Source organism: Sturnira hondurensis, unplaced genomic scaffold, assembly GCF_014824575.4.
Source record: "Sturnira hondurensis isolate 20B ecotype Veracruz unplaced genomic scaffold, ASM1482457v3 Scaffold0019216, whole genome shotgun sequence".
Classification (NCBI taxonomy): Eukaryota; Metazoa; Chordata; class Mammalia; order Chiroptera; family Phyllostomidae; genus Sturnira; species Sturnira hondurensis.
Window position 1 is genome coordinate 7808104 of NW_028091847.1, and position 17413 is coordinate 7825516.

Sequence of the window (17413 nt, forward strand, 5' to 3'; positions counted from 1 at the left end):
ATATTGTTCCAAGCACTTTGTGTTAAGTAACATATTGATTCCCCACAATACCTTTTTAGGGGGTGGCTATTATTAGCCTTGTCCTACCTCGGATAAGAAACTGAGGTCCAGATAACTCAGAAATTTCCCCCAGTCTATAGTAACCAATGGAGCTGGGGTTTGAATCCCAACACTTTGAAGTGAGATTAACAACTGGGGTGCGAATCTCCAGAGGCCATGCTTTTCATCTTTGCTAGAGAGTTAGTTATTGGAAAAGGCAGGGACTATTATTCTCATTAATAGATGGAGAAACTGAAACCATCAAAGTACCTTAGCCAGGGTCACACAGGTAGAGCAAAGGCAGAATTCCTGCTCTGAAAGCCACCGGGCTTCCTTTCCCCCAGAAGGGACCAAAAATGCCTTCCCCATATCCTGTGTCCACAGGCCCACTGGTAGTCGGGCTAACCCAGAATCTTTAAACCTTTATCTGTGTTTAACAGTCTCTGTACCGCAGGGTAATTAAGGGGCACGAAAGAGAGGTGTCACCCTCTAGACTTAGATCTGACCTCCCAGTCGCTTCCTGTTTCCCAGACCACCAGCACCCCGCATAAGGTGTGAGCTTGAATACGGAAAATTTCTCAGCCTGGGTAAGAAGCAGGGGAACTTTGTGGGCCAGGGGCTGGGCCGGGCTGGGCCGCGCAAGAACACAGTTTCATATTTCTCGCAACCGGCCAATCCTGAGCGCAGGAGGGCGTGGCCACACCTGGGAGGCGTGGCCAGGTGGCCCGGGGACTGCGGCGTCCAGGGAGAAGCGCTGACGTGAGCTGGGCGCACCTAGGCGGAGCAGGTAAGGGCTGGCGCGGGACTGCGAGCGGAACCCGCAGTCCCTACCTCCGTAGAGCCAGGTACTACTTGCCTAACCCGTCGAGGAGCACAGTGGCGACTGGTGATCTTAACTGGGTCCATGGTTTGGAGGGACGCCCGCTTCTGGTAGCCGGATTGAGGAAAGGTGGGGACACCAACTTCTGGAGGCTAGTTTGAGGGAGGAGGGACACGCCCGCTGGTGGAAAAAAGGTCCGCTCCAGCGTTTGTGGGCTCAGGGAAGTTTCTTCTGTATTTCTTTTTTTTTTGAGGGGCGTACCCTCTGGGACTGGCTGCCTGTTGCCCTGGTCCAGGTGGCTTTTGCGCTGTCCCAACCCCAGGGCGCTGGGCCCTCCGAACCCTACCTGCTGTCGACTGCCTTTTCCTCCCCGCCCAGCCCGCTCTGGGCTCCTACCCACTCACCGTCGGATGGAGCTGAGACGTCTCCACCCCTCCAGTCTTACCGGCTCGCTCTGACGCCGGCCTCTATGTACCCAAGGACGGAATTCGGGGTCTGCCGGCCCTAGGTGCTGGGGAGGGAGGGAAGGTTGGGAAATTGGGGGTGGGGAGGCCAATTTAGCCAGTTTTGTTTTCTCTCCTGACTTTGTTTAGCACAGTCAGGCCCGCTGCCCTGGTAGGCACCGGTGGGGTTCCAGGTAGACCAGCTGGGTGTATGTAGGGAGGGTGGTGACGGGCGTGGTTGCTCGGGGGTGAGGCCCTCTTCCCCCGTGGGGGCTGCAGGGCTGGTGTGGAGAAATGTGGGAAATCTCCCAGGATTACTGGAAGGGAGGCCCGGGATGCCACACTTTACAAGGCTTCTGCTTGGTGGCGGAGGTCATCGCTGCCCCAGCCCTGCTATTGGTGAATATCAAAAGTGGAAGCCAGGGAAGGGAGAGGGGGAAGACACTCGAGTGCGTGGGTGACAGCTGGGGCCGGCCCAGGAGCGTCGCGTCGGGTTCAGTGTATGCCTGAGGAATGCCTGACAGTAGCACCCAGTACCCTGCACATTGCTCTCACAGCCCCAGGTTCACTGCAGGGGAGAAGGGAGGGCACGGGAACTGTGGCTGCCGACCCAGAATTTACTCCTGAGCCGGGCTAAACTAACAGCGGGAAAGTCTGGGAAACCTGGAAGCTGGCATTCTAATTCCCTCCAGGAGGAAGGGGAAAAATCCGGACCGCCACTGAGGCCTGTCTGCAGGAAATAGCGATGTGTTTTGTTCTGTGGAAAACCGCTGACAGCCAAATCTCAGCTTTGGGGGAGCGGTGTCCCTGGAAATTGTCCGAGCAGGGGCTGCAGAGGTGTCTGTGGTGTGTTCACAGAGTCCTTGCCCTCTGGAATGGGGGTGTGAGAGAGGACGGTTAGTGCCTTGGTGGGGGTTGAAAGTGTGCCTGCTCAGTGCCCCCTGTGAGGGGAGTGGGTGGGTTAGCATCTTTGTTCTTTGGCTGGTTAAATACATGTCGGTGATACAGGCCTTGAATTTCACTGTGATGGCAGTGAGAGATACCAGGGCCAAGTTCCACTAGGCCAGGGTTGTTCTATGGGCATTAGGGTTTGGGAGGTGAGAACATTTTGAAAGAAAACTCTGATTTAGGTGTGTTTGAAGATGGGTGCCTGTCTTCTCCTGACCACTTCATCGCTCTTCAGGCTGCGGGCATCTTTGTTGCTGTTTTTGGTTTACTCTCCTAGTGTGTGGAAGAAGGGAGGGACTTGGGTGGCAGGGTGCAGTGACAGGATTTGGTACCGCACACTCTGACTCAGGAGTGTTGGATCCAGGCCCCAGGTAAAGTACTTAATGTGTTTGGGTCTCAGTTAACCCAGCTATAAACGGGGATGAGAATGAAGCCATTTCCAGATCAGGAGGATGAAATCAGACATGTTAAGGAAGCACTCATGTAAAAACTGTAAAGCCTTTGTAGATATTAAGGGTCATTGTCACCATGGTCTCATTAGCTGAAGGCCATCACCTTTTGTACCTTCCAGTGGCCAAGAAATGTCTTAGCTTCCTGTGGTTAAAAAATACTACTTGCCGTTTATATTTTTTTGAAAAAAAAATTGAAACCTGTTATGGCAGGAAGATGTAAATTAGATATAAAGTATATAGGCAAGTATAAAATTCACTTATAATCTTATCACCAGGTTTCCATTGAGACTATCTTCTTGCATTGGTGTATTCTTTCCCTTTTGAAAATTCTGTGGGTAGGTATATACATACCCACGTGTGTTGTATGTTACAAAAAGGAGATACTACTATACAGTTGGTATTATATGCTGCATTTCCCCTCAAATTCAATAAAAATTCTTCAGATGCCCTGTTGTTAATGATTGCTTAATATTGCATCCTGTGAACGTGTAATTAGTCACTCTCCTCTGTTATTTGGTTGCTTCCAAATTTTCCCTCTCTGACTATTTCTAGTCTTAGTTACTGGGTGGCAGGTGGGGTGGGGAGATCTTGGCTGACTTAAGAAGGTGGAGAGGTTAGCAGGTGGTGATGGAGGTGCGGCCTGGAGGAGGGCAGGCTGGGGCGGGGTTGCCCGTGGCCACTGCCATCTTGGGAGAACGCTGAGAAACCAGGGCTCCAGATCTTAATCTTGGGACTCTATGGGTGGCTGCTTCTCCTTCCCCATCGCTATGTGCAGTTCCTTGTGTTGGCCTGGTTGCCTTCATTTTTTCTTCATGGGCTGTGGATCAACTAGAATGAGCAATTTTCTTCAAAGTCCATGATCCATCCATCAAGGGGTGGATTTCACGTGTCAGACAGGCCCAGACACAGGACTTAGATGCATTGCAATATAAATTCTCAAAAGGCCCTTGCTGGGTTGACTGATTCGCTGCCCGTTTTTCTATTCTTTTCATCCTTCCCTTGCCCCATCCCCCTTGCAGTAGACTGAGACTGGGGAGAAGGTAGAATTTGCCTTTGGGAGAGTGTGCTTCCTCCTCCTTATAAGGTAAATGTTCCCTGTGTTTTGATGGCTTGTCTTGCTGCCCTGCAAAACAACCTCAACCGGGGCCAGGACCAGGGGGGTGGGGGCTTGAACACCGCATGCCAGCCAACCTGCCCTGCCCGCTGAGCTGTGCTCCCAGGGGGAAGGTTTCAGTTGCAGGAGTTGGTAACTGGGTCAGAAGGCTCAGGTGAGAGCGGTTCCAGCCTTGCTTTTAAAGTGCCAGGGGCTGAGCTGGGTTTGGGTTTTCCCCACTGGATGGAAGTCTGGCCGGGGAGAGAAGTGGTGTTAGGGGCCACCCCCGCAACCAGGCTCCTCTGAGTGGGAGCCTCCTGCTGACTCAACTGATTTGGTTTCTAAACCCTGATCCTGTTGGGGACCTTTCTGCGCGTGAAGGTGACTTAAATTCCTTACCTCTGCAGGTCTTTGTGGGGCTTGAGCTGTTCCACTGCAGATTTCTTCAGGCAGGAGTCTGACGAAAACACTGAGCTTGAGGGTTTGGTAACCAGCATAGGGCTGATGACCAACTGTTGGTTGAATGAATGCTATTTTTCAGATGTTTCTTTCTCACCTTAAGTGAAAACACACTAAAACAAGAACACCAAAAAAACCCCACAAAAACCCAAAAACCTAAAGTGCAACATCCCGGGCAAACAGTTCTCCAGTGACTGGCTTTTCCTTGGGGCACACAATCCGGGCAAGCCTTTGTTTTCTGCTGTGGGCGCGGGCGCCCGAATGTTATCTGCTCTGCTTGGGTATTTTTATGAGAATCAATTGCAGACTTTACCCAGGCTGGCTCTGCAGCCAATCAGAGCCAGCCTCTGTGGGGAAATAAACAAATCCAGGTAAGCAGTCTGTCCTAGCGGTGCAGTGACTGTCTTTAGCACTACAGGGGTGGGAACAGTGGTCTTTGATTGCTCTAGGGCTTCTGAGCTTACCAGACTCAGTTGCAGGGCAGGATTCTCAGAGCCTTTGTCTCCAGTGTTCCCCAGTCTTCTCCCACACACTGGATTGTTCTGTGGAGGATTGTTCTGTGGATAACCAGTTACGAACCCTTTTTCTTGGTACAGAATCTTTGGGTGGCCCAGAGAAAGGACAGCTGACTCCAGTCCCTGCCCTTCAGATCCCCGTGGACACACTGCCTGCTCACTTATGTAAGTGAGGCCTTTGGAACTGGGACCCCCTTTCCCTGCCCAGTCTACTTCTCTCTCACCGTGATGGTGTCATTTTTGACTGAAATATTCCCATTTGTCTTTAGTTGTCATGTCAAAAAAGGGAGATTCTTGCCCATACCCTTCCTTATTGTTTCCATAGCTATTTCACCACCCCCTTCCTGAGAGATGAGATTGAAAAGAGCAATTTTCCTTCTCTTCCAAAGCCCTTGGTATTTCAGGAAGGACTGTGTTCCAGCAGAGATGACATCATCTTTTCATTTTTCTGTTTCAGGATTTAAATAGAAGAAATGTGATCTACTTACATGATAAGTCTGATTTGGCTAGAGCATGAAGTATAAATGGCTTTGGAATAAGAATCAAAAGAACCTTTTAACCTCTTTTCTTTCCTTCCCCACCTGGCACAGTTTATTCCCATATTTAGTTTCTTTGCTGTAATCTAATGAAACTGTAGCTCTATCATGAGGGAACGGTGGCTGGGAAAAGCTCCCAGTGACTGGCCTAATTCTCCTGCTCTCCCCATTTCTTCCCCCTCCCCCACCCAGATCATGGCCCTCCACCCCCGCAGAGTTCGGCTGAAGCCCTGGCTGGTGGCCCAGGTGGATAGTGGTCTGTACCCTGGGCTCATCTGGCTACACAGGGACTCCAAACGCTTCCAGATTCCCTGGAAACACGCCACTCGGCATAGCCCCCAACAAGAAGAGGAAAATACCATTTTTAAGGTAAAGGACCTTACCATATGACTTGAAAGGTTTTCTAGTTCTCTCAGACCATTTTGCTTTTATGTCCTATTTTGTTTTCTCTTTTGACGTGAGTCTGTGGTGGGGGTGCTCGGACACTGCAGGCACAGTACTTTCTCTTATTGGGGCCCGTCTGTAACTTTCTCTCATTGGGGCCTGTCTCTCGGGGCCTTGTCTGTTCTTTCCCACTGGCTGAAGCTACCCAACTCGCATTCCAAGTGGTCCCAGGTACAGTTGGCCTAACTCCTGTGAGTTGTTCCGAAAACTCCCAAGTGTCAGCAATTGACCGTTCCTCTCCATTCACCCAGGGCTCTTGCTATGAAGAAAGCCGTGTGAGCCTGGGAAGGGCTCTGCAGACAGGGCAGAACTATTCAGTGTTAGCAGGCCCCTGGCATAGTTTGTCGGATGGGTGTAGAGAGCCCTCTGCAAGTTTTTCTTTTGATATTAAAATAGTTTGCCCCATCCATACCTTTGCCTAAAAATTACTGGTGATTTCCCCTGGCCAGATAGTTTAGTTAGAGTGTTGTCCTGATATGCCAAGATTGTGGGTTCAATCCCCAATGAGGGCACATATAAGAATCAATCCATGGATGCATAAATAAGTGGAATAGCAAATCAATGTTTCTTTCTCTTGTCTTCTCTCTCTAAAATATTCGTTAAATAAAAATAATTTAAAAATTAAAGGGTTCACAGGAACATGTATAAAGGACACATGGACAAAAACTAAGGGAGGTGGAAATGGGAGGGAGGTGGGGAGCACTGCGGGGGGGGTGGGATGGGATGGGAGTAAAAGACAGAAAACTACTTGAACAATAATTAAATAAAAAATTAAAGGAGATTTTATTTTATTTTTATTATATAAATATTTTTAAAAATAAAAATCAGCAAAGGAAATCTAGTCAATAATATTGTAGTAATTATAGCATCAGATGAGTACTAGATTTATCAAGGTGATCACTTCATAAATTATATAAATGTCTAATCACTATGTGTACTCCTGAAACTAATATATTGTACATCAACTATAATTTAAAAATAGTTAACAAATTAAATAAATAAAGAAAACTACATTAAAGCAAAAAAAAAAAATAGCTCTGCTAGAAGAGTAATGTAACTTAACCAAAAATACGATATAATCACCTGGCATTTTCCAAAATTGAAGTGCAACGAGAGCTGGACTTAGAAGAAGTAGGTGGGAAGCTGGTTGTGAGAAGGGGTGTGACATGGTCAGTCACTTGGGAAGTGCAGGTTGGCCTGTACCTCCACTCCGGGCCCACTTCTCTGTGCTGGCCAGGCGTCCATCTCATGAATAACTTTTGTTACTGCACCTCCAAGTCACCAAGAAGCTAGTTCATCCTTTTTTTCCTGACTATGAGCTGCATGTCACAAGTGAAGTCAAGTCTCCACCATGGGCCTCTTAAGATTGATGCTTCAGGTTCTTGCTGAGATTGCATCTGGAAAGGAGGGCTCACATCTCAAAGGACAGCCATCTTGGAGGTGGCTCCCACCCAACTCAGTTATGTCAGGTATAGAGTCAAGCGGAGGACAGAAAATTAGGCTGAGATTACTTAGAAAGTAAGTGAATGCTTAGTTCAAAAATTAGACAGTGATATAAAAGAGATAGGTAAACATCTGGAAAGCAGCACCAACTGTTTGAGTTGGCAGGGAGAGGGGGATGGGCCTGCCCAGCCCAGCTGGCAGCTGTGGTCTTGGTCTGAAGTTGGGTTTGCTGTTGGAGCCTCTGGTGGTGGCTGGCTATGGGGGAAGAGGCTGGTTCCTGGAAGCCCCACTCAGGAGAGCCATCTGCGTGCATAGGACTTGAGGTAAAGGTGGCTGTCAGGAGCTGCTTTGTCTTCTTCCTTTCCTATTTTTAAAGATTTTATTTACTTATTTCTAGACAGAGGGGAAGGGAGGGAGAAAGATAGGGAGAGAAATATCAGTGTGTGGTTGCTTCTTGCGAGATCCCCACCAGGGAGCTGATCCACAGCCCACGTATGTGTCCTGATCAGGAATCGAACCAGTGACCCTTTAGTTCACAGGCTGGTGCTCAGTCTACTGAGCCACACCAGCCAGGGCTGCTTTGTCTTATTTCCATCTGTATATTTGTTTGCAGAATGCTAGGGGAGAGCCTTGGAAGTCAGGAGAAGAGTAAGATTGCTTTCACAGATCTAAAGCTCTGATGGACCTTTGACAGGATTGTGGGGTAGGGGTGCTAGTTATAAAGTGGGTACCTGGTGCATACCCTGTGTCCATCATGTCATATAATTCTCAACAACTCTGTAAGGGCCATGTTGTAGATGCAGAAACTGAGTCTCTGAAGGGTGAAGTAACTTACCAAAATCACACAGCCAATAAGTTGTGGAGCCATGATTTGAACCCAGGCCTACCTATTCCGGCACTCTCAGACCTTGCCTTCTGACTAAGAATTGGAAGAAGACCTGGCTTCAGACCCTGCTACCATGAGTTACGTGCATGGTCTCTGGGTTTCAGTTTCCCCTCCAGTAAAATGGGGTTGAACCCAGTCTTGCTCACCTCACAGGATTGTTGTGAAAATTGAATGAAAGAATATATGGGAGGGAATTTATAAATTATCATAAAAATGCAGGGGTCATTTCCATTTTAAAAAATTTATTTATTTTTAGAGAAAGGGGAAGAAAGGGAGAAAAATACCAATGTACGAGAAACATTGATAAGTTGGCTCTAGCATGCCCCCAACTGGGGACCTGGCCCGAAACCCAGGCATGTGCTCCGACTGGGAATTGAACCAGTAGCCTCTCAGCTTGCAGGCCAGTGCTCAATCCACTGAGCCACACTAGCCAAGGAGGGATCATTTCCATTTTATGAAGTGAAATAGGGACCTGTACAGTGGCCAGAATCTTAGAACATGACTCAGAATAGGCTTGCACAAGTGACGTTTGTAGAATAAATCTCAATGATGGCCATGTGATGAGGGCTACCTTCGTTGCATCAGTGTGGGTCCTCCGTGTCATCTCCAGGCCTGGGGGAATGCTCTGCTGTGAGCGGGAAGGTTGGGGCTGTGGTTCTGGGTTAGTCTGGCTGCTTTCCATGGAGGGGCAGGGATTTAGGGAGCCACAGAAATGCTCAGACCCAAGCCAAAGTCAACATGGCCCAAGCCAGTTGGGTGGGGCCAGAGTGGGAGTGGGCACAGAGGATCAGATAAATGGGGGACACGTGGTGAGGCCTGGTAGCATGAAGCACAACTGGGGATGTGCTTCTCAGGCACTAGGGACCACTGAAGTTGAAATCTCCAGTAGGGGTTGGATGGAATGGTACCTGCTAAGCCACCTGGGGCAGCACAGCTGTCAAATCTCTTCATTTTATACTTCATAACAAATGGAGGAGACCCCGAGTCTGGAGAAGATGGTAAGAAGTGAGCCTGAACTGGAGAAGGATTTACATTGGGCACTGGAATAAACTTCTGCATGATTACAAGGCTCCACAGGGGATGACAGAGGCCAACCAGAGATCTCAAAGGAGGGGGCAGAAAAATTGCATTTCAGCTTGAGGGAGAAGTCTTTGGTCAGGAGCAGAGGCGGAGAGTTGGGACTGGGCAAGGGATGTGTATGCCCTGGTAGCTCCAACAAGTTGGTATGTGCTTCCTGACCTTGAGTATCCTGCTAATGACATCCCCCTTTCTGCCTCAGAACATGTCACCCTCCTGGAGAAAGCATAGAGATCTGAGAATATGTTAGCAGGAGGGGAGTGTGGCTGTCCCGGCAGCAGAAATGTAAATGCCTGTTGGGTCTGGAAGGAGGAACCGGAGGAGGAGGAGGCAGTTTTAGCCCATGCCACCAGCCACTGGTGTTCCCAACAGTGTTTCCAGTGAGGTGGGAGTTTGAGGAAATAGGAAAAGGCAGGGGGTGTGCGCCTTCGGCTTTAGGCTGAGTCAGGCTGACCCCCCATTGTGCTTCCTGTCCCCCTGTTACTCCTGAAGGCACTTGATTTCTACAATTATTTATGCACTGAATTAAAGACTGGAGGAGGAGGGAACAGCAAAGCCAAACTCTTCATATTGTAGGCCATTTCCTTTGCCTAATTATTAGATAAGTAATTCACGTCAAAAACAAGAAATTCCTCTCCCCCCCAAAAATTACTGGAAATCCTGTTATTTGAAGTTACCATGAGCATTTTGGTGAATATTCTTTCTAGACTTTTCTTTATTTCCAACCCTTCATTGTAGCCAGGTGGTGCTGGTACTAACACTCAAGATAAGGCTCCTCCTTTCAAAAGACTATGTTTGCATATGACTTAATGTCCCTTAGGCCCTGCCTCGCCTGGTCCTGCGGGTGATATTTTTCACTTCAGTCTCTGTAAATTGGGGTTGGAATGGTGGGGCAGTCAGGCAAAGGTGCGTGTGTGTGAGAGGGTGAGCGCACTTTGCGGCATTTCTGGACACCAGTAGGTACTCACCACAGTTTCCTGTTCCTCAGGCCTGGGCTGTGGAGACGGGGAAGTACCAAGAAGGGGTGGATGACCCTGACCCAGCTAAATGGAAGGCCCAGCTCCGCTGCGCTCTCAACAAGAGCAGGGAATTCAACCTGATGTATGATGGCACCAAGGAGGTGCCCATGAACCCAGTGAAGATATATCAAGTGTGTGACATCCCCCAGCCCCAGGGCTCGATCATTAACCCAGGTGAGGCCCCAGCTGCTGGGGTGAAGGTGGACGGTATGCCAAGTTCTAGGCTGGACTCTTAAAGAGATAGTCGACTTGAAAATTGCCTGGCTAAAGAAAATCTATTCTGGAAGGATCCAAAGAACAGAAGATGTAAACTCAGCAAAATCTTCTTGCTCACTTAGGGGAATAGATAGTAGCCTAATTGCTTAAAGAGGATGATGAGAAAGTAGAGAGAGTATAGATTCCTATTGAAAAGTAACTGCTCTTGGGACTCAATGTTAAGAGGAGAAGCCAGGTAGTTTAGAAGGAGGAATTAAAACTTAGAAGGTTTGGGTTCTAAACCTGGTTCTTATCACTTCACTACTTGTGGGACATTGAATCAAGGCATTTGAACTAGTGAACCTCAGTTTCTTCAACTGTAAAATGTGGGTGCTCATCTTTCCTGCCTACTTCAAAGGCTGATGTAAAAATCAATCAACATAACATGTAGAAGCTCTTAAGTTCTCTATAAATGTGGTGAGTGATCCTTAAATTTTAGGATGCTTTTACTAAGGGAATACCACCTGATCCTTCTATTTACCCAGTCCTTAACAAGAACTGGCTAAGAGGCAGACAAATTTGGTTTGTCCTCCCATACATGGAGTGCAGCTATGCCATGATGGAAGGGTTTGTCTTCACATTGGACAAAGGAGAAAAGTTGTCCTTCAGTCCTTAAAAGTGATGCTGATGTGTAGAAAGAGGGTTAGAGTCCAAATTAAGAGATTTCTGGAGAAGGGACCAGGGTCTGTAGCTCCTGAATAGGGGAGGAGAAGAGAGCTTACATCGGGGCTCTGTGGGAAGAGTTGGGACCAGAGACTAACCCACCCTCAGCTCCTGCTCCTTTTGGTTGGGGCACTGAGGGTGCACACTGCACTCCAGGACCCGCTGTGCCCTCTGTCCCTAGCTCGCACCCTGGGTCAGCTGCAGGGATAATAGTACAACCTGGGGGCTTGGGTGTCTGTTTCTTGGTAGGATCTACTGGCTCTGCTCCTTGGGATGAGAAGGATAATGATGTGGACGAAGATGACGAGGAAGATGAGCTGGATCAGTCACAGCACCACGTTCCCATCCAGGACACCTTTCCCTTCCTGAACATTAATGGTGAGTAGGGGGATGGCTGGTATAGAGGTATGAGGAGGGCTTTGACCTTGCTACTGCTGGCCCCTCGGCCACCACTACCCTGGGAGCAGTGACCAGGCTGCTGGTCACAGCTAGTAGGGGCCACAGGCAAGGGGCCATTAGCAAGTAGGGGCCATAGGCAAGGGGACTCTGCTGCCCTAGTTAAAAATGTTATGCATTCCCAGTCTCACATATAAGTATATAAACATATACATTTTGCTGGTTTCCTTGAGACCAAGTTGCAGATGGCATGTTCATGAATTGTAGGCCGACTCTTCTGCCCTTTCCGTCAGTGTAAGTTTTGTGGCATTTCCTTAACAGAGTCTACTCTGCTAAGGCTGTGTGATGAGAACTTGTGGTTTCTACAGCTCTCAGTGCTAGACTCCGATGACGGAATTTATCTGCAAGGGACTTTGCTTCTGTGGACTTTTTGAATTCAGATTCAGCTTCCCAGGAAACATGAGTTGAGAGGTTGGAATGTCATGGGGTAACAGAGCAGGCACGGAGTCTCCCATTGCATGTTCTGAGCCCCCAAGGGGGGGCTCCCTTGCTTGACCACAAGGCGGGCTGCTCCTCTGTAGCATCCTCCCGGAACTGCCCACTGAAATGCTCCTTGACGTGCACGCAGCTGAGCAGCTTTTCGCTGCCTGTCTAGTTCCATCTGACCACTGTGGGTCAATGAGATGCTTGCGGGCTGCCCGGGAACCTTTTTAGGAAGAGGTGGGACATACATTAAAAGAAAAAGTAAAATGTGTACCTAGGTTTAACCAGCCTTGCACACAAAGGGTCGAAGAATCATTAACCTCTGTGATTTCAGAGCTATTGGGGCAGAGGAAGAAGAATTGTTGAAGGATAGATGCCTGAGAGGTGAGGCTAGGAGGAGACACCGGCAGACTTTGGAGACAACTTTGCCAACAGCTGGGGAATAAGATGGGTTTTTTACCCGCTTTTAATAATAGTTTCAATGTGCTACTTCTGAATAAATAATATTCTCACAAAACTTACAAGTTGTAATGGTACAAAAAGATAATCAGTGGAAAGGTTTTCCTTCCCTTCTATCTCTGAACCTTCCTTCCCTGGAGGAGACAGAACTTCCCAGGCCTTGAGTATCCTTCCAGATGTTTCACATGTATAGAAGTATTTGTTTTTAATGGAACTTATTATAAAGTGATACTAGTCAAAGCGAATCGACTAATTCGGTTGAGTTCATTTTATGTAAGACAACCAGGTTCTGTGAGGAACTGTGTTTCTTATTAGTTGTGGGAATCAGTGATGGGCTGCCAGATTGAGTCATGCTCCAGTGTTTGACTCTTGCTTGTTGACTTGGTCAGATTTTAGAGCCTCAGACCAGGTGATATGCCCGTATGGTGCCCCCGCCTGCTCACCCACATCGTTTTATTCTAGGCTCTCCCATGGCACCAGCCAGTGTGGGCAACTGTAGCGTTAGCAACTGCAGTGTGGGCAATTGCAGTCCTGAAGCAGTGTGGCCGAAAACTGAACCTCTGGAGATGGAAGTACCCCAGGCACCTATACAGCCCTTCTATAGCTCTCCAGAGCTGTGGATCAGCTCTCTTCCAAGTAAGTGAGCCCTGATCTTTCTTGACAGGTCCTCAGCTCCTATTATGGTTCCTTCCTGCCCTGCCTTCTCCATCCATGTCTTTGCTTTGTATAGAATAGCTATCTTCTCCTCAGGTACCTTCTGTATCTGGTTCCCGGCCAACTGATGATGAGCCGCTAGGGAGGAAGTAAAGAAACGTTAGCTTATAAATTGCCCATGGGGATGCTCTGATTGGTTATAGCTCCAGACTACTCACCTCTTAGCTGAGTGGAAGACCTGGGTTTATCAGTGTGGCTAGAGAATTTGGGGAGAAGGCCAGTCGTGGGATAGGAAGGTAATGGCCATAGATATGATCAAGGAAGTTTTGGGATCAGGGATGTTAGTGCCCAGAGGAAATCTTTTTCTAGTTTGGGCATGAATTTATTTCAATGAAGAATCATTGTCCTCCTGGTGGAGTGGTTTAGCTGGTTGGAGCATCGTCCTGTGCACCAAAGATTGTGGGTTCAGTTCCCAGTCAGAGCACATACCTATGTTGTGGGTTTGATACCTGGCGGAGGTGCATATGGGAAGCAACCTATTGATGTTTCTCTCTCTCTCTCTCTCTTTAAAAAAAATCAATGAAAACATATCCTCAGGTGAGGATTAAAAAAGAAGAAGAAGAAGAAAGAATCATTGTTAATGCTCCAAATCCCTTTTAATCTACATATGGTGGGGAGGGGGATGTGAGTGCTAGAATTTTGTCTTAAGAGGCTGGTAGCTTTCTTAAGACCATAGGGAGACTTGCTGAGTGAAAATTTAGTTTGCTGTGAACTGTGTCCTTCCAATGATATACTGTTAAAACAGAAAGGTGACTTTGTATTTCTTCTTATTCCTCTGGCTTCTGTAAATAATGAGTCAAAAATATGACACAAGCCAGATTCCTTCATTTTTAGCTCTTTCTTATGCCTATTGATGCAAAGGCTCAGTCTGAAATGAGGAGAGCAGGACTCAGAACTTTGCTTGGAGAAACTCTAGCCTTTGGGGTATGGTGATCGAACAGAGACAGCGTAGGTGGACTTTGAACAGTTTGCTTCCAGACAGCCTTTTGAGTGAGTATTCCAGGGTTATGTTGATGTCTCCCTTTATTACGGGCAGGATAACTATGGCAGTGGCCTTCCTGAATGCTGGTTGAAAGGTGGCTCGATCTCGATGGACTTGCATGAGGCTTAGGGATGTAAGTAGACAGAGCAGGATTCTCACTGTCCTCTCTCACCTTGCAGTGACTGACTTGGACATCAAGTTTCAGTACCGTGGGAAGGAATATGGGCAGACGTTGACCGTGAGCAACCCCCAGGGCTGCCGGCTCTTCTATGGGGACCTGGGTCCTATGCCTGACCAGGAGGAGCTCTTTGGGCCTGTCAGCCTGGAGCAGGTCAAGTTCCCAGGTCCGGAGCATATCGCCAATGAGAAGCAGAAGCTGTTCACCACCAAGCTTCTAGATGTCATGGACAGAGGACTGATTCTGGAGGTCAGCGGTCATGCCATTTATGCCATCAGGCTGTGTCAGTGCAAGGTGTACTGGTCTGGGCCATGTGCCCCATCGCTTGTGGCTCCCAACCTGATTGAGAGACAAAAGAAGGTCAAATTGTTTTGTCTGGAAACATTCCTTAGTGGTGAGTCTTTTTTCAAAAAGTTGATGGTGGGAACTGGTCCCTGAAAATATGTCTTCCTTCATCCCTTCCCCCTGGCCTGGCTCTGTAAAGATTTTAGCCAAACATTTTTTTTTCTGGAGCAGGTCAAGGTTGAAGAGCACCTTGGTTCTGAAAAATGAAAAGTGACCCGGGCAACTAAGAACGGTGTTCTGCTCCAATGCTATGTACTTAGAAGCTATTTTTTGGTTGGTTTGGGTGCCTTCTGTGGCAGGAGAGGGAAACAGCCTTGGCATAATGCTCCAGATGCTACCAGCTTATCTCTGACTTTGGAAGGAGACCCTGTTCATCATAATCAGCAAAGCATATACTCCTCTCCTTTGCAAAATATCCGAGTGGTGAATCCAAGCAGACAGATTTAGGGAGAACACCGAGTTGTAAATTTTACAACGTGGTTCGAACCCCAAGTCTAACTCAGTGGTGTCCTCTGAAATAATCAAAATGTTCTATATTTGTGTTGTCCAGTAGGATAGTCAGGAACCACATATGGCTACTGAGTTATGTACATGTGACTAATGTGACAAAGAAACGATTTAATTTTTCTTTTTAAAAATATTTATTTATTTATTTATTGAAAGGGGAAAGGAAGGGATAAAGGGAGGGAGAGAAACATCAATGTGTGGTTGCCTCTCACCCCCCCCCCACCCCCACCAGGGACCTGGCCTGAAATGCAGACATGTGCTCTGACTGGGAATCGAACCAGTGATCTTTTGATTCACAGGCTGGTGCTCAATCCACTGAGCCACACCAGCCAGGGCAAAATACCATCTTTGAGGTTATCTTAATATAGTAGCCACTAGCCACAATATGTGGCTATTAAATTTAAGTTAATTAAAATTAAATAGTTTCTACCCTGACTGGTGTGGCTCAGTGGATTGAGCAACGGCCTGTGAACCAAAAGGTCACTGGTTCAATCCCAGTCAGGGCACATGCCTGTGTTTCAGGCCAGGTCCCTGGTCGGAGGTGTGTGAGAGGAAACCACACATTGATGTTTTTCTCCCTCCCCTTTCCTCTCCAAAATAAATAAATAAATAAAATCTTAAAAAGAAAAAGATGGTATTTACTGAGTGGACCAAGAATGACCCAAACTTGCTCTTCTACCTTCTGCAGAGCTCATTGCCCATCAGAAAGGGCAGATAGAGAAGCAGCCGCCATTTGAGATCTACCTGTGCTTTGGGGAAGAATGGCCAGATGGGAAACCCCTGGAAAGGAAACTCATCTTGGTTCAGGTGAGGAGATAAGGCTATGTCAACAACTCTTTACCTTTTTAGCAAAGCTTTTCCTGGAGCGAGTCCAGAGTAGAGTCCAGGGTAAAGCCCTGGGCAAGGACCCATTAGCCGGTGTGGATTTTAATCCCATCAGATGGAGTTGCAAAAGTCCAGCTTTGTACGTTGTACAGTAGGTCCACGCAGTGGAATACAGGGCCCTCAAAATGGGCAGTGGATTTAGTGGAGACTTGATCTTTCATTCTCTTACTGGCATTAGAGTCTTCCTGAAATTTATCAGAATATCCTTTCTGGCTCTTTTACAAAAACCTTTGAATTACTTTTAAGAACTTAACCTTATTCTAGGAAGTAGAAGCAAGATCACAGGGGTTTGGCCCCTGGATCTGTGTAACAAGATGGGCAACGGAGAAAATCTGAGTGAAAGTCTTGCTCAGTGAGCAGTTGTTTGCTTAGGTATGTGACGTGATGTGATGCTACGCCTACGTCTTTCACCTTCATTTGATTCAACTTTTAGAGTGAACCTTGGCAGGATGTTCAGAGAGATGAAGGCAAGTCCTGCATCTAGACTAGGGGGCTTCCCTGGGCCTCACTCGTCAGCGTCTCCATCTTGGCTCCCTCCTGCTGTTGACAAACAACTTTCCCTCAGAGATCCCCGTGTGCTCTGTGTCCTGGACAGGTTATTCCAGTGGTGGCTCGGATGATCTACGAGATGTTTTCTGGCGACTTCACGCGATCCTTTGACAGTGGCAGTGTCCGCCTGCAGATCTCAACTCCAGACATCAAAGATAACATCGTTGCTCAGCTGAAGCAGCTGTATCGGATCCTGCAAACCCAGGAGAGCTGGCAGCCCATGCAGCCTACCCCCAGCATGCAACTGCCCCCCGCCCTGCCGGCTCAGTAACCAGGAATGCCATCGTCCTTCCCTTTTTTACAATATTGTACATACAGATATTTTTTATTATTCAGATATAACCAGCTTTTAAAGCCTCTTTTCTTTCTAACAATGTGAGTAGTTTTTGATTCTCCAAAGATGTCTGGCTCTTCGAGTTGATTTAATTTATGGAAAAATCACCTTTCATACTTTCCCTTTCTTTGTGTTAAACATCCCCATGGTAGTATAATTTAGTAGAAGGAGAATTGGCCTGGGGCTTTTGGACACCAGCATTCTAGTTACAGCTTCGCTTCCCACGTGCGACTTTGAACCAAGTCATTTAACCTCTGGGATTCAGATTCATTACTGTAAAGAGAAGGGGTTGGAACGGTGCCTGAAATAATGCCTGCTTGAAAACTCTGTGTTGATGACTTCATTCTCCTTGTATAAAACTGCCTGGAACAGAACCCTACTGCATTGTTCTTGCCCCACATTTTTTTCTTGCTTTCATTAAAGTTCCCTCAAGCACTGATTTGTCCAGGATTGATCTCTGTTTGACCTGTTCTGCTAGTATAGTAACCT

General features: G+C 47.6%; 1 protein-coding gene across 3 annotated transcripts; it reads left to right on the top strand.

Moving 5' to 3' along the window:
• The first annotated feature begins 736 nt into the window (after positions 1 to 736).
• IRF6 (interferon regulatory factor 6) lies at positions 737 to 17359 on the top strand. 3 transcript variants are annotated; one of them, XM_037027579.1, is made up of 9 exons: positions 737 to 826; positions 4851 to 4934; positions 5498 to 5674; positions 10144 to 10348; positions 11342 to 11470; positions 12893 to 13066; positions 14306 to 14698; positions 15845 to 15963; positions 16637 to 17359. In XM_037027579.1, the coding sequence occupies exons 3-9, from the start codon at positions 5501 to 5503 to the stop codon at positions 16859 to 16861; spliced, it is 1419 nt and encodes a 472-aa protein (XP_036883474.1). In that variant the 5' UTR covers positions 737 to 826; positions 4851 to 4934; positions 5498 to 5500; the 3' UTR covers positions 16862 to 17359. The 3 variants fall into 3 exon arrangements, with proteins under 3 accessions (XP_036883474.1, XP_036883475.1, XP_036883476.1); XM_037027580.1 differs by having other exon boundaries at positions 797 to 884; XM_037027581.1 differs by lacking the exon at positions 737 to 826 and adding an exon at positions 905 to 988.
• Positions 17360 to 17413: the final 54 nt, after the last annotated feature.

Bases quoted from the DNA above. Each gene is read 5' to 3' on its own strand.
- IRF6 (XM_037027579.1), top strand. From the start codon at position 5,501: ATGGCCCTCCACCCCCGCAGAGTTCGGCTGAAGCCCTGGCTGGTGGCC. The intron at 11,471-12,892 runs GTGAGTAGGGGG...GTTTTATTCTAG, and splicing joins TCCCTTCCTGAACATTAATG to GCTCTCCCATGGCACCAGCC. The intron at 14,699-15,844 runs GTGAGTCTTTTT...TACCTTCTGCAG, and splicing joins TCTGGAAACATTCCTTAGTG to AGCTCATTGCCCATCAGAAA.